This window comes from Chiloscyllium plagiosum, unplaced genomic scaffold (assembly GCF_037043375.1).
Source record: "Chiloscyllium plagiosum isolate Xiang-an unplaced genomic scaffold, Cpla_swu_hap1 HiC_scaffold_33, whole genome shotgun sequence".
Taxonomy (NCBI): Eukaryota; Metazoa; Chordata; class Chondrichthyes; order Orectolobiformes; family Hemiscylliidae; genus Chiloscyllium; species Chiloscyllium plagiosum.
In genome coordinates, this window is record NW_028270171.1 from 14,304,935 (window position 1) to 14,319,053 (window position 14,119).

At 48.1% G+C, this 14,119-nt stretch overlaps 1 protein-coding gene across 1 annotated transcript in view; it reads left to right on the forward strand.

The window, feature by feature from the left end:
* LOC122541974 (somatostatin receptor type 5-like) overlaps positions 1-13,925 on the forward strand; it is an 81,702-nt gene extending 67,777 nt beyond the window's left edge. Inside the window, exon 2 of the mRNA XM_043679267.2 lies at positions 11,882-13,925. Coding sequence (XP_043535202.2) covers positions 11,920-13,107 — 1,188 coding nt within the window. The 5' untranslated portion in view covers positions 11,882-11,919 and the 3' untranslated portion in view covers positions 13,108-13,925. The remainder of the gene's footprint in view (positions 1-11,881) is intronic.
* The last annotated feature ends 194 nt before the right edge of the window (positions 13,926-14,119 follow it).

Here is a 14,119-nt window from a genome sequence, read left to right on the forward strand (position 1 = left end):
TGTCCCATCGTGCCCAGGGATGTGCAGGTTCGGGTGGGATTGGCTTTGGGAAATTGTCCCATCGTGCCCAGGGATGTGCAGGTTCGGATGGGTTTGGCTTTGGGAAACTGACCCATTTTGCCGAGGGATTTGCAGGTTATGGTGGGATTGGCCATGGGAAATTTTCCCATTGTGCCCAGGGATGTGCAGGTTAGGGAGGGTTTGGCCATGGGAAATTGTCTAATTGTGCCCAGTGATGTGCAGGTTAGAGTGTGATTGGCCATGCGAAATTGTCCCATCGTGCCCAGGGATGTGCTGATTTGGGTGGATTTGCCGTGGGAAATTGTCCCATTGTGCCCAGGTATGTGCATGTTAGGGTGGATTGGCCATGCAAAATTGTACCTTTGTGCCCAGAGATGTGCAGTTTCGGGTGGGATTGGACATGGGAAATTGTCCCATCGTGCCCAGAGATGTACAGGCAAGGATGGGATTGGCCATGGGAAATTGTCCAATCGTGCCCAGGGATGTGCAGGTTAGGGTGGGATTGGGCATGGGAAATTGTCCCATCGCGCCCAGGGATGTGCAGGTTAGGGTGGGATTGGGCATGGGAAATTGTCCCATCGTGCCCAGGGATGTGCTGTTTAGGGTGGATTGGCCATGGGAAATTGTCCCATCGTGCCCAGGGATGTGCAGGTTAAAGTGGTTTGGCCATGGGAGATTGTCCCATCATACCCAGGGATGGGCAGGTTATGGTGGATTGGGCATGGGAAATTGTCCGAACGTGCCCAGGGATGTGTAGTTTCGGGTGGACTGGCCATGGGAAATTGTCCCATCGTGCCCAGGGATGTGCAGGTTAGGGTGAATTCGCCATGGGAAATTGTCCCGTAGTGCCCAGGGATGTGCAGTTTAGGGTGGGTTGGCCATGGGGCATTGTGCCAACGTGCCCAGGGATTTACAGGTTAGGGTGGGTTGGCCATGGGAAAGTGTCCCATCATGCCCAGGGATGTGCAGGATAAGTGGATTTCAATAAGCCATTTGATAAGGTTCCTCGTGGTAGGCTATTGCACATGATACAGAGGCATTAGATTGAGGGTGATTTAGCAGTTTGGATCAGAAATTGGGTAGCTGAAAGAAGACAGTGGGTGGCGGTCAATGGGAAATATTTATCCTGGAGTTCAGTTACTAGTGGGGTACCACAAGGTTCTGTTTGGGGTTCACTGTTGTTTGTTATTTTCATAAATGAACTGGATGTGGGCATAGAAGGATGGGTTAGCAAATTTACGGATGACACTAAGGTTGGTAGAGCTGTTGATAGTGCCCAGGGACGTTGTGGGTTACACCAGGATGTAGATAAACTGCAGAACTAGGCTGAGAGCTGGCAAATGGAGTTTAATGCAGAAAGTGTGAGGTGATTCACTTTGGAAGGAGTAACAGGAATGCAGAGTACTGGGCTAATGGTAAGATTCTTGACAGTATAGATGAGCAGGGAGATCTCGGTCCAGGTACATAGATCCCTGAAAGTTGCCACCCAGGTTGATAGGGTTGTTAAGAAGGCATATGGTGTGTTAACTTTTATTTGTAGAGGGATTGAGTCTCTGAACCATGCAATCATGCTGTGCAAAACTCTGGTGCAGCCACACTTGGAGTATTGCGTACAGTTCTGGTCATCGCATTATGAAAAGGATGTGGAAGCTTTGGAAAGGGTTCAGAGGAGATTTACCAGGATGTTGCTTGGTATGGAGGGAAGGTCTTACAAGGAAAGCCTGAGACACTTGAGGCTGTTTTCGTTAGAGAGAAGAAGGTTGAGAGGTGACTTAATTGAGACATATAAGATAATCAGAGGGTTAGATAGGATGGACAGTGAGAGCCTTTTTCCTCAGATGGTGATGGCTAGCCCGAGAGGACATAGCTTTAAAATGAGGGGTGATAGATACTGGACAGATGTCAGAGGTAAGTTCTTTACTCAGAGAGTAGTAGTGATGTGGAACATCCAGCCTGCAACAGTAGTATACTCCCCAACTTTAAGGGCATTTAAATGGTCATTGGATAGGCATATGGACACGAATGGAATAGTGTAGGATAGCTGGCTTCAGATTGGTTCCACAGCTTGGCGCAACATTGAGGGCTGAAGGGCCTGTACTGCACTGTAATGTTCTATGTTTTATCTTTGGACTGTGGGAGGAAACTGGTGCACCCGGAGGAAACCCACACAGTGAGAGCATGCAAATTCCACCCAGACATGTGCCCGAGGGTGGGGTCGAGCCTGGGTCCCTGGCACAGTGAGGCAGCAGTGCTAACCACTGAGTCACCATGCCACTATTTTCAGAAATATCTTCTCTCTGCTCACCCGCCCTGCCCTGAAAGCAACCCTGACGGAGACTGGCTTGTCCAGGGAGCAGATCGGAGACTACAAACGAATCAAATAGGTCACAAAATGATGAGATTAGCTGATGGGTCACATAGCCCACCACGACGTCTCCAACATGCTCCGAAATCATAACAGTCTTTGATGGAGGTTGATCACATAGTGTAAAGGTTTCAGGCCCAATATCATTTTTATTCTTTTACAGGATGTGGACGTCACTGACTGGGCCAGCAATTTTTGCCTGTCCCTAATTGCCCCTTGAGGAGGTGGTGTTGAGCTGCCTTCTTAAAGCACTGTCGTCCATGGTGTGTAGCTGCTCCCACCCATTAGGGAGGGGATTCCAGGGTTTTGGCCCCAAAGGGACTGTGATATATTTCCAGGTCAGTTGGACATGAGCTTGTAGGTAATGGTGTTCCCATGGATCAGTTGCTCTTGTCCTTATAGATGGAAATGGTCACGGGTTTGGCTGGTGAAGGAGCCTCAGTGAATGACTGCAGTGCATGATGGGTTAGCGCGGCTGCCTCACAGCACCAGGGACCCGGGCTCGATTCCAGCTTTGGGAAACTGTCCGTGTGGACTTTGCACATTCTCCCCGTGCCTGCGTGGGTTTCCTCCGGGTGCTCCAGTTTCCTCCCACAGTCCAAAGATGTGCAGGTTAGGATAGATCAGCCGTGCTAAAATTGTCCCGTAGTGTGCAGGCTGGGTGGATTAGCCATGGTGGATGTGGGGATGGAGTTGGTGAGGGGGTGCTGGGTCAGGGTGGGACCCTCTTCAGAAGGTTGGGCCGAATGGCCTCTTTTCTCACCTGTAAGTGTTCAATGATCTTGTGGATGGTACACACTGCTGCTACTGAATGTCAGAGGTGGAAGGGGTTGCTGAGTAAGTAGGACTGCTTTATCCTGCACAGTCTTGACTTTCCACAATGTGGCTGGAATGGCACTTGTCCAATAAGTAGTTTCTCAGCAGATGTGTGAACGAGTCCCGATATCATGCCATTAGCTGGTAACCAGGCAACTGAATCAGACAGGTGGAAAGTTATAGTCAGGTATAGATTTCTCTCCTGAAGTTGTCTCCTCACACAATCTACACAGCTGCCATATTATAGCTATTAACCCAGTCACGAAGAGCACAAAGGTAAGGTTTTATTGGACAACCACATAAGAGGGTGTAAGAACTCGTGCGATAATTATCTGAAGACTGACATTTATCTGGAGTGGAAGCACATCCAAGATCATGGATTCGTTGCCATTTTAATGGGGACTATTCTGATTTATGGTTCTAAGGACCCATTGGCCCATTGTTTGTGTTGATATTAGTAAAGTGCCCTTCACGCAGTCCCCCACCAGCCTAGCAACACTCCCTAGCAACCAGGCGTATCTCATCCTTGAACTGACCACAATTTGCATTTACTTCTCCTCATGCTGTCCAAACAGGAAGCTTTAATTTGTGTAATCTGCAAACAGATATTGAGTTGGCAACTGCATATCTGTTCAAGCCACATTACTGAAGCCAGCGGAGCTAATCATTAATTGGGAAGGTGCAATGGGATAAGTAGACACTCCCCCACCCCAGCAGGTCTAGGTAGGCAAGGATGGTGTAATATCATTGGGGCTGGTATGACAGAGACTCCAGGGGCTGAACGTTCTGAGGTGGGGAGCAAGAGGGGTTCAACTCCCACTGCAGCCACCTCTGGGATTTCAGTTCAATTAGTATCAGAATTTAAATATAAATAATCCCACAGCTGTTGCTGACTTTCGGGTTCAGTTTGAACAGCTCTGGGGAATTTGTCAAGGCTCAGCAACGGGAACTAACAAACTTCAGTGCCCTCCTCTCCTTGACAGTCTACTCACACTGTTTACCATTGAGAGCTTGCAAGCATTAGGAACCACTCCCTTTTTAGGTCAAACCAAGATTGCAGTCACAAACACTATTTACATCATTTATAAGCTGCACTTGGGCCATTAACACTTGAGGCACTGCCTCGGAAAAGTTGCTGCATTTGTCCAGACGTTCCTTTAGCCGAGCTGTCCCCTCTCGGTTTAGCCGATTCCCCGAGTAAACTTATTTCCAATGCGACACTGCTATGTTTTCTTTAATGCATTCTGTCCAAGAACATGGGTACCAATGGTGAGGCTGTCCATCCCTAATTACCCCGGGGAAGCAAATGGTGGAGCTGGCTTCTGAGAGTCGGAAGGTTTTACAGAGGCCCATTATGTCGCAGACAGTTCTCGCCTGAACCACTCTTGACCCACTTCCCAGCACTTAGAATTCCTACAGTGTGGAAACAAGCCCTTTGGCCCAACAATTCTGAAGTGCATCCCACCCAGACCCATTCCCCTATCCTATTACTCTACATTTCCCCCTGACTAATGCACCTAACCGACGCACCCCTGAACTTGGCCCGTAGCCTCGTTTACTCTGATGGATCGGCTTGAATGGACGAGGTGGTGTTGAGGTAGTGGAAATGTCACCAGGCTAGTGATCCAGAAGGGCTAGATTGAAGTTCTGCAGACCTGGGTTCAAATCCCACGGGGTAGGGAAGGAAGGTTCAATTCATTAAAAATTAGGAATGCACGCTAGCTTAAAGGTAACCGTTTAACCATGGCCAATTGCTGTCCCCGTCCAGTTCCCCCATGCCCTTTAGAGAAAGAAATTGGCCATCCTTACCCAGTCTGGGCTACATGTGACTTTAGACTCACAACAAGATGGTTGACTCTTAACTGTTAGCTGGGTAATTGGGGATGGGCAATAAATATTGGCCTTGCCAGTGATGCTCATACCTCCCTCAGACAATTAAAAATGCTTCCGAAATGTTGCACTAGCTCCTGACTCTATCAGCCTTTTAGGCACTGAGTTCGAAATACCCACCACCCACTGGTGAAAGAATTCTTCCTTAAATCTCCCTCTAAACCTCCTGCTCCATACATAACCCTTTGCTTGCTAGGTATTGACCCTTCCTTTAAGGGAAAATCTTCGCCCTATCTGTCCTGTCTAGATCCCTCAATTTATTTTACCTCAATCAGCCCTGCAGCCATAGAGTCATGGAATCATAGAGTCATAGAGTCATAGAGTCATAGAGTCATAGTCATAGAGTCATAGTCATAGAATCATAGAGTCATTGAGTCACAGAATCATAGAATCATAGTGCTATAGAGTCATAGTCATAGAATCATTGAGTCATTGAGTCATAGAATCATAGTGCTATAGAGTCATAGTCATAGAGTCATAGTCATAGAATCATAGAGTCATTGAGTCACAGAATCATAGAATCATAGAGTCATTGAATCATAGAATCATAGTGCTATAGAGTCATAGTCATAGAATCATTGAGTCATTGAGTCATAGAATCATTGTGCTATAGAGTCATAGAGTCATAGTCATAGAATCGTAGAGTCATTGAATCATAGAATCATAGTGCTATAGAGTCATAGAGTCATAGTCATAGAATCGTAGAGTCATTGAATCATAGAATCATAGAGTCATAGAGTCTTAGAATCACAGAATCATGCAGCACAGAAACAGATCCTTCAGTCCAACAGTCCATGCCACCTATAATTCCAAACTAAACTGGTCCCCTCTGCCTGCTCCTAGCCCATATCCCTCCAAACCTTGAATGTTCTAACTGTACCTGCCTCCACCATTTTCCCCAGAGACAAAAGAAAAATTGCAGCTGCTTGAATCCAGGAAGAAGGGTTACACCCGAAATGTCGACTTCTCCGCCTCCTGATGCTGCCTGGCTTGCTGTGTTCCTCCAACCTCCTACCTGTCCCTCCTGATGCTGCCTGGCTTGCTGTGTTCCTCCAGCCTCCTGCCTGTCCTTCCTGATGCTGCCTGGCTTGCTGTGTTCTCCCAGCCTCCTGCCTGTCCCTCCTGATGCTGCCTGGCTTGCTGTGTTCCTCCAGCCTCCTGCCTGTCCCTCCTGATGCTGCCTGGCTTGCTGTGTTCCTCCAGCCTCCTGCCTGTCCCTCCTGATGCTGCCTGGCTTGCTGTGTTCTCCCAGCCTCCTGCCTGTCCCTACTGATGCTGCCTGGCTTGCTGTGTTCTCTCAGCCTCCTGCCTGTCCCTCCTGATGCTGCCTGGCTTGCTGTGTTCCTCCAGCCTCCTGCCTGTCCCTCCTGATGCTGCCTGGCTTGCTGTGTTCTCTCAGCCTCCTGCCTGTCCCTCCTGATGCTGTCTGGCTTGCTGTGTTCCTCCAGCCTCCTGCCTGCCCCTCCTGATGCTGCCTGGCTTGCTGTGTTCTCCCAGCCTCCTGCCTGTCCCTCCTGATGCTGCCTGGCTTGCTGTGTTCCTCCAGCCTCCTGCCTGTCCCTCCTGATGCTGCCTGGCTTGCTGTGTTCCTCCAGCCTCCTGCCTGTCCCTCCTGATGCTGCCTGGCTTGCTGTGTTCTCTCAGCCTCCTGCCTGTCCCTCCTGATGCTGCCTGGCTTGCTGTGTTCCCCCAGCCTCCTGCCTGTCCCTCCTGATGCTGCCTGGCTTGCTGTGTTCCCCCAGCCTCCTGCCTGTCCTTCCTGATGCTGCCTGGCTTGCTGTGTTTCTCCAGCCTCCTGCCTGTCCCTCATGATGCTGCCTGGCTTGCTGTGTTCCTCCAGCCTCCTGCTTGTCCCTCCTGATGCTGCCTGGCTTGTTGTGTTCTCCCAGCCTCCTGCTTGTCTACCATTTTCCCTGGCACTCATTGAGTTGTCTTTTTAAAATCTTTCTCCTCTCACCTTAAAATTATGCCCCCGGTCTTGAAACTCCCCACCCTATAGTAAAGGCACCTGCCATTCACCTCATATACCTGTATCCTTCATGGCTTTGTAAACCTCCATAAGGTCACCTCTCAACTCCTACCCTCCAGTGAGAAAAGTTCCAGCCCATCAGCCCCTCCTTATAACTCAAACCTTCTATTCTTGGCAACATCCTGGTGAATCTCTTCTGAACTCTCTCCAGCTTAATAATATCCTTTCTACAACAATTTTAGCACAACACAAATAGAAGGATCAAACGCTGGAAGAATTCAAAACCAAAATGACTGCGAAAGCTGGAAATTGAGCCATTTAAGGAAAGCCTTCAATCTCGAAGTAGAGGTCAATGTTTCAGAATCATTGGTGACCCATTTCAATTGAGATGGGGTGAAATGTTTTCTCTCACGAGTCTCTGGAAATCTGTTTCTGAAAGGACAGGGATTACAGCGGCCTTGAAGATTTCTACAGTTGAAGTGGGTAGATTTGTGTTAAGCAAGAGGGGTGAAAGGTCATCAGGGAGAGACAGGAATGTGGCTTGGAGGTAATGAGATCAGCTGTGACTTTATTGAGCACTCTCAAGGGGGCTGAATGGCCTACCCCTCCTAGTCCAGATATAAATAAAAACAGATCAACAAAGCTACCAAAGTAAAGCCAGAATCCCTATCGAAGCAGAAAGTTTAATTGTTTTTATTTCAAAAATTATATTTTATTCATAAAATATCTTTATATACATTCATAGTCACATATGCAGTCTGATTCTATAGTGTAGCATACTATGAAACAAATAAACATTGGAATTTAACTCTGTCCAACAAACAAACCAAAGGCATTTCTTAGCTGTACAAGATTATAGCTGCATGTATTTGAGGTATCCGGAGGATCCAGTAATTGAACAGACCCCCATTCACGTACAGCTGAAAGACCTCAGACGGTAGTCTTTCCCCACTGTGCCTTGGTGGCAGCTGCCCCAGGCTTTAGCACATCCCTCAGCACGTAGTCCTGGACCATGGAATGTGCCGGTCTGCAACACTCGGTCAGAGTCAGCTCCTTACTCTGGAAGACCAATACGTTTTGAGCAGACCAAAGAGCATCTTTCTCTGAAGTGATGGTCCTCCAGGCGTGGCTGATGTTTGTCTTGGTGTGCGTCCTGGGGAACAGCCCATCGAGTATGGAGCCAACTCTTCAAAGCACAATTGAGAGAGTGGTAGTGTCGCTGGACTGTGAGTCCACACACCCAGGTTTAGTTCTGGGGAACTGAGTTCAGATTCTACCATGGTGGATTCTGGAATCTGAATTGGGGGGAGGAAAAAGAATCTGGAATTAAGTGTCTAATGGCTACCATGAATCCATTGTTGGAAAGATCTCATCAGGTTCCTTTAGGCCGACATGTGACTCCAGGCCCACAGCAAGGTGGTTGACTCAGAACTGGCCAATGGGAAGCTCAAGAAATGCTGGCCTTGCCAGTAATGCCCTAATCTTGCGAATGAATTAAATAAGAATATGCAGAGTATGTGGTGCCAAAGCAGACTGGCATATATCTACCTGGGCAAGCCTGTCAAAATACTTGTCACATCATCATCAATGGAGCCCGTAGATGTCCTCAGAAATGTTTTCCCTGACTAGTCGCAATGGTTTTGTACAAACCAAGTTTCACGTCAGCTGAGATGAACAACAATGTTTTAATAACAAGCAATGAGATCATAAAATTATTTTGGGAAGATCAGTGCAGAGTGGTGTTAATTATAACTGAAGATTGAATGGTGAGTATGATGCAAAGAGATGACACAATGTGTCATGTATGCGCCTACTGTTTCCTCATGGTCTTTCTCTCATCTATTTCTCCATCCATTCTCTTATGGCATATTAATATCTATTTCTTCTCATGCCCGAAGAGAAGCCAATTAACTGGATATAAATTTTTGCCTCTTATGCCTGGTCCTTTCTGAGTTATACTGAATACTAACCATATTCTTGCTGTAAGATTGTAACACCAGGCTATGCTGTTTTACAATAGCTCAAAACATGCTCAGGATGAAGAGTCAGTGAACCTCAAAGGGAATTGAAATTCTCTGCTAACAACTCCTTCTCCTTTTCCTCCTCCGTCTCTTCCTCTCACACCTTCCACAGACCGAGAAAATAAAAGTGATGTCTCTATTGTTCCAGAGAACTGTCGGACTGCTCTCCCATTAGAGGGAGAGAGAGAGAGAGAGGGAGAGAGAGTGAGAGAGCTGATGGTGGTTTAACCTGAGGGTCGCTGTGCCTCAGATGAGGGGAGAGCTTGAGAAGGAGAATCCTTCATTGTAACCTATCAATCCCACGACTCCATGCCCGGACAGCATTAAACAGTTTGGTCATCCAGGGATATGGGTTCAAATCGTGGGGAGCACGGTGGCACAGTGGTTAGCACTGCTGCCTCACAGCGCCAGAGACTCGGGTTCAATTCCCGCCTCAGGCGACTGACTGTGTGGAGTTTGCACCTTCTCCCCGTGTCTGCGTGGGTTTCCTCCGGGTGCTCGGGTTTCCTCCGGGTGCTCTGGTTTCCTTCCACAGTCCAAAGATGTGCAGGTCAGGTGAATTGGCCATGCTAAATTGCCCGTAGTGTTACGTAAGGGGTAAATGTAGGGGTACGGGTGGGTTGCGCTTCGGCGGGGCGGTGTGGACTTGTTGGGCCGAAGGGCCTGTTTCCACACTGTAAGTAATCTAATCTAATCCCATGGTGTCTGCTGGTGAAATTTGAATTTAATAAACATCTGGAAGTAAAGAGATTGTTGGTGACCTTTTAAGCATTGTCAGTTGTTGTAAAACCCCATCTGGTTCAGTTCACTAAATGCCCTATAGGGAATGAAACTGCCATCTCTACCATTCGTTCCACTTAGCGGGAGGTTATGGCTTTGTGTTATAATCGCTGGACTGTTAATCCAGAGATCCAGGTATTGTTCTGGGGCAACCTGGGTTCAAATCCCGCCTTGGCAGATGGTGGAATTTGAATTCAATGAATGAAAATCGGAAATTAAGAATCTAGGGATGACCATGAATCCATTGATGATTGTTGGAAAAACCCATCTGGTTCACTAATGTCCTTTAGAGAGGGACACTACTATCCTAATCTGGTCTGGCCTACATGTGAATTCAGGACAACTGCAATGTCGTTGACTCTGAAGTGCCTTCTGGGTAATTAGAGATAGGCGGCACGGTGGCTCAGTGGTTAGCACTGCTGCCTCACAGCACCAGGGACCCAGGTTCAATTCCAGCCTCGGGTGACTGTCTGTGTGGACTTTGCACATTCTCCCCGTGTCTGCGTGGGTTTCCTCCGGGTGCTCCGGTTTCCTCCCACAATCCAAAGATGTGCAGGTTCGGGCGTATTGGCCATGCTAAATTGCCCATAGCATTCAGGAATGTGTAGACTAGATGCATTAGTCAGGGGGAAAATTAGAGTAATAGCGTAGGCGAATGTGTCTGGATGAAATACTATTCAGAAGGTCTGTGTGGACTTGTTGGGCCAAATGGCCTGTTTCCACACTGTATGGATTTTATTTTATAGGTATTAAATGCTGCTTAGTTAGTGATGCCCTTATCCCATGAGAAAATGTGCTTATGTGTCTCCCTTTTGAAAGTTATGATTAAATTTACTATTCTACCTTGACCAAGATTTCTCCCTCAATCGATACCTTGAAGACTGACTGTCTGGCCATTATCACCTTGCTGTTTATGGGAACTTGCTGCACACAAATTGGTTGCCATGTTTCTGACATGACAACTATACATAGAGTTCAAAAAGGATTTACCAGATGTAAAGGCTTGGAGGCGTTCAGTGATCAAGAAAAGGCATGATACAAATTCAAATCTGTTCTTTTTCCCTCTCACCCTGGTGATGTTAAATTCCCATCCATGGAGAGAGTCATCATAGAGTCCCCACAACATGGAAGCAGGCCATTCGGCCCATCGAGTCTACACAGACCCTCCAAAGCCCACCTCACCCAGACCCACCCCCCAACCTATCCCTATAACCCTGCATTTCCCATGGCTAGTCCACCTAGCCTGCACATCCATGGATACCATGGGACAATTGAGCATGGCCAATTCACCCTAACCTGCACATCTTTGGATTGCGGGAGGGCACCAAAGCACCCGAGGGAAACCCACGCAGACACGGGGAGAATGCGCAAACTCCACACAGACAGTTACCCGAGGCTGGAATCAAACCCGGATCCCTGGCGCTGTAATATATTATCATTTAGAAACCCATCTAGGTCACTAATGTCCCTTTACAAAAGACAATTTGTCGTTTTTACCTAGTTTGGCCGACATGTGACTGCAGGTATGGTTGATTCCTGCCCGCCCTATGAATGGCCCCAACAAGCCACTCATTCAAGGATAATTAGGTTGAGAATGTTGACTTTGCCAATGATGTCCACATTCTGCAAAAGAATGAAGGAAAGAAAGTTCCCCTTCAAGACTGACATCATCCTGAGTTGGAAACAGATCCCTGTTCCTTCAGTGTTGCTGGGTCAAAATCTTGGAACTCTCTCCCTGACAGTGTTGAGGATGTCCCTATACTTAAGCAGTTCAAGAAAGCAGCTCACCACCACCATTGCCACAGCGATTAGAGATGAGCAATAAATCTTAGCACGGTCGGCAATGTCAATATCTCATGCGAAGACGCATAAAGGCTATCTGGATTACCAGTCTGATGACAATATTATGAGGGGCCATCTCAGCCTGAAATACATAGGGAGTGTAATGGTTAACACGAGAAAACGCGGATCCATTTGTGAGTGATTTCTTTGATCACATGAATTTGGTTTGTTTTTCAGGAACCCATTGCGGTCAGAGGCAACACACCCAGGGAGCAATGGAGAAACATCTATCTGACCTTGCAACACCTTCAGCAGGTGCCAGAGATTACAGCATTCCCACCCTTTATGTTGAAAACGTGTCCATGAATAGCACTTTGGAACCGTCAATTAATGGCAGCGGAGGGGCCATACTCATCCCTGCCATATATTTCACCGTGTGTGCCATCGGACTCAGCGGCAACACACTGGTCATCCACGTCATCCTCTGTTACGCCAAGATGGAATCTGTCACCAATCTGTACATCCTGAACCTCGCCATAGCAGATGAACTTTTCATGGTTGGCCTGCCCTTCCTCGCCATTCAGAATGCCTTGTCCTACTGGCCATTTGGCTCGCTCGTGTGCCGGTTGGTGATGACGGTGGATGGCATCAACCAGTTCACCAGTATCTTCTGTCTCACCGTCATGAGCATCGACAGGTACTTGGCAGTGGTCCACCCTGTGAAGTCCATCAAGTGGCGCAAGCCCCATGTGGCCAAAGTCATCAATGCCATGGTCTGGGCCATCTCCTTCGTGGTGGTCCTCCCTGTTGTCATCTTCTCAGATGTGAAGACAGGCATGCACACTTGCAACATCAACTGGCCGGAGCCTATTATCGTCTGGTCTACTGCCTTCATCATTTACACGGCCACCTTGGGCTTCTTCGGTCCTCTGCTGGTCATCTGTCTCTGCTACCTTCTCATCGTCATCAAGTTGCGGTCCTCGGGCAAGAAGGTGAGGGCCACCTCAACTAAGAGGAAGAAATCTGAGCGTCGGGTGACCTGGATGGTGGTCATCGTGGTAGCGGTGTTCGTCTTCTGCTGGTTACCGTTCTACGTGATGAACATCGTCAACCTGGTGTCCAGCATGCCCTCAGAGCCTGCCTTGGTGGGCCTCTACTTCTTCGTGGTGGTGCTTTCTTATGCCAATAGCTGTGCCAACCCCATCATCTACGGCTTCCTGTCGGACAACTTCAAGCAAGGCTTCCGCAAGATCCTGTGCCGCTCCAGCCGCAGGGTAGACGTCAACAATCCGGGCAGCCGGGGGACGGGCAGCACCTACACGGAGATGCAGCATATCAACAACATCGCCCAGAATGCCCCAGCCTGGGAAAACCTGCTGGGCGAGAGCTCGGAGCAGAAAGTGCCCAACGAGGTTTTACCCAACGCAACCAAAAACGGGACTCTGGAGATCAGCGACTTGTGAACCACTGCTAACCGTCTTCACCACCCGCTGTTGCTTTTTTTCCTTTCTGTTGTCGAATAACTCTGAATGTATCAAACCTTCTCTACCAGTTGCTCTGGAAGGGAAACCCATACTGCCCAACATGGAGTTGAGGAGGATATACTTGGAGAGACTTCCTCGGCTCATTTCTCATTCCAAAGTGTTGAGGTTCGGGCAGTGGCATCATTGGCCTCAGTGGCCCCGAGGTTAGGGAATGCCTTGGCGGCCAAAAGTTTGTCGTAGCTTAAAGGCCAAGATCTTGTCTCTTGGCACAAGCTCGAGTGGCTATCAAGAAGATGGACGGGTAGCCAATGGGCAGGCCTTAGCCCAGTCCCGGGCAGACTCTCATTGGAGGACAGTTCCACAATCATGGAGCTGCCGTTGGAAGCAGTCAAGTCCAAGTCTTCGGGATGGTGAGGGAGGTGGGGAGTGATTAGAGGGAGGAGACGAGGGGAGAATTTGTGAGCACACACAAGCCCCTTGGTGCTACAAGCCCCTGGGAGGGGGAGTGGGAAACGAGGTAGAGTTGTGTGGAGGGAGAGGTGGCAATGATCCACAGCGCATTTAAATTCCTTCGAAATACATTTTACGAGTTTTGTTACCCGGTGATGTCTGCAATACTGTTTGTAGATTAGGATTTGAAGAACTGAATCACTGTATGTATGTGTGTGTGTGTGGTGTATCACAGTATTTGTACTGCACTGCAGGGATACCTGTCCTGCACGGCCAGTAGATTATTCATGGTTTTATAACAATTATCAATGTAATTTTGCCTTTCTTGTGATCAATTAAACTTTTCAAAGTCAAATCTGTTGCGTGTGATCTACCAACATCTGCCTGAGAACTCAATCAGTGCCTTCAGTGAGGAGAATTGAAGGAAGGTTTCTATTTTAGGTTAAAACAGAATCCTAGAAGACTTCTTGACAAAAGATGAAGTGTTTCCTGAAGCAGGGGGTGTGACTAACCGTCACAAAGAGGACGAGAGGTGAGGTTT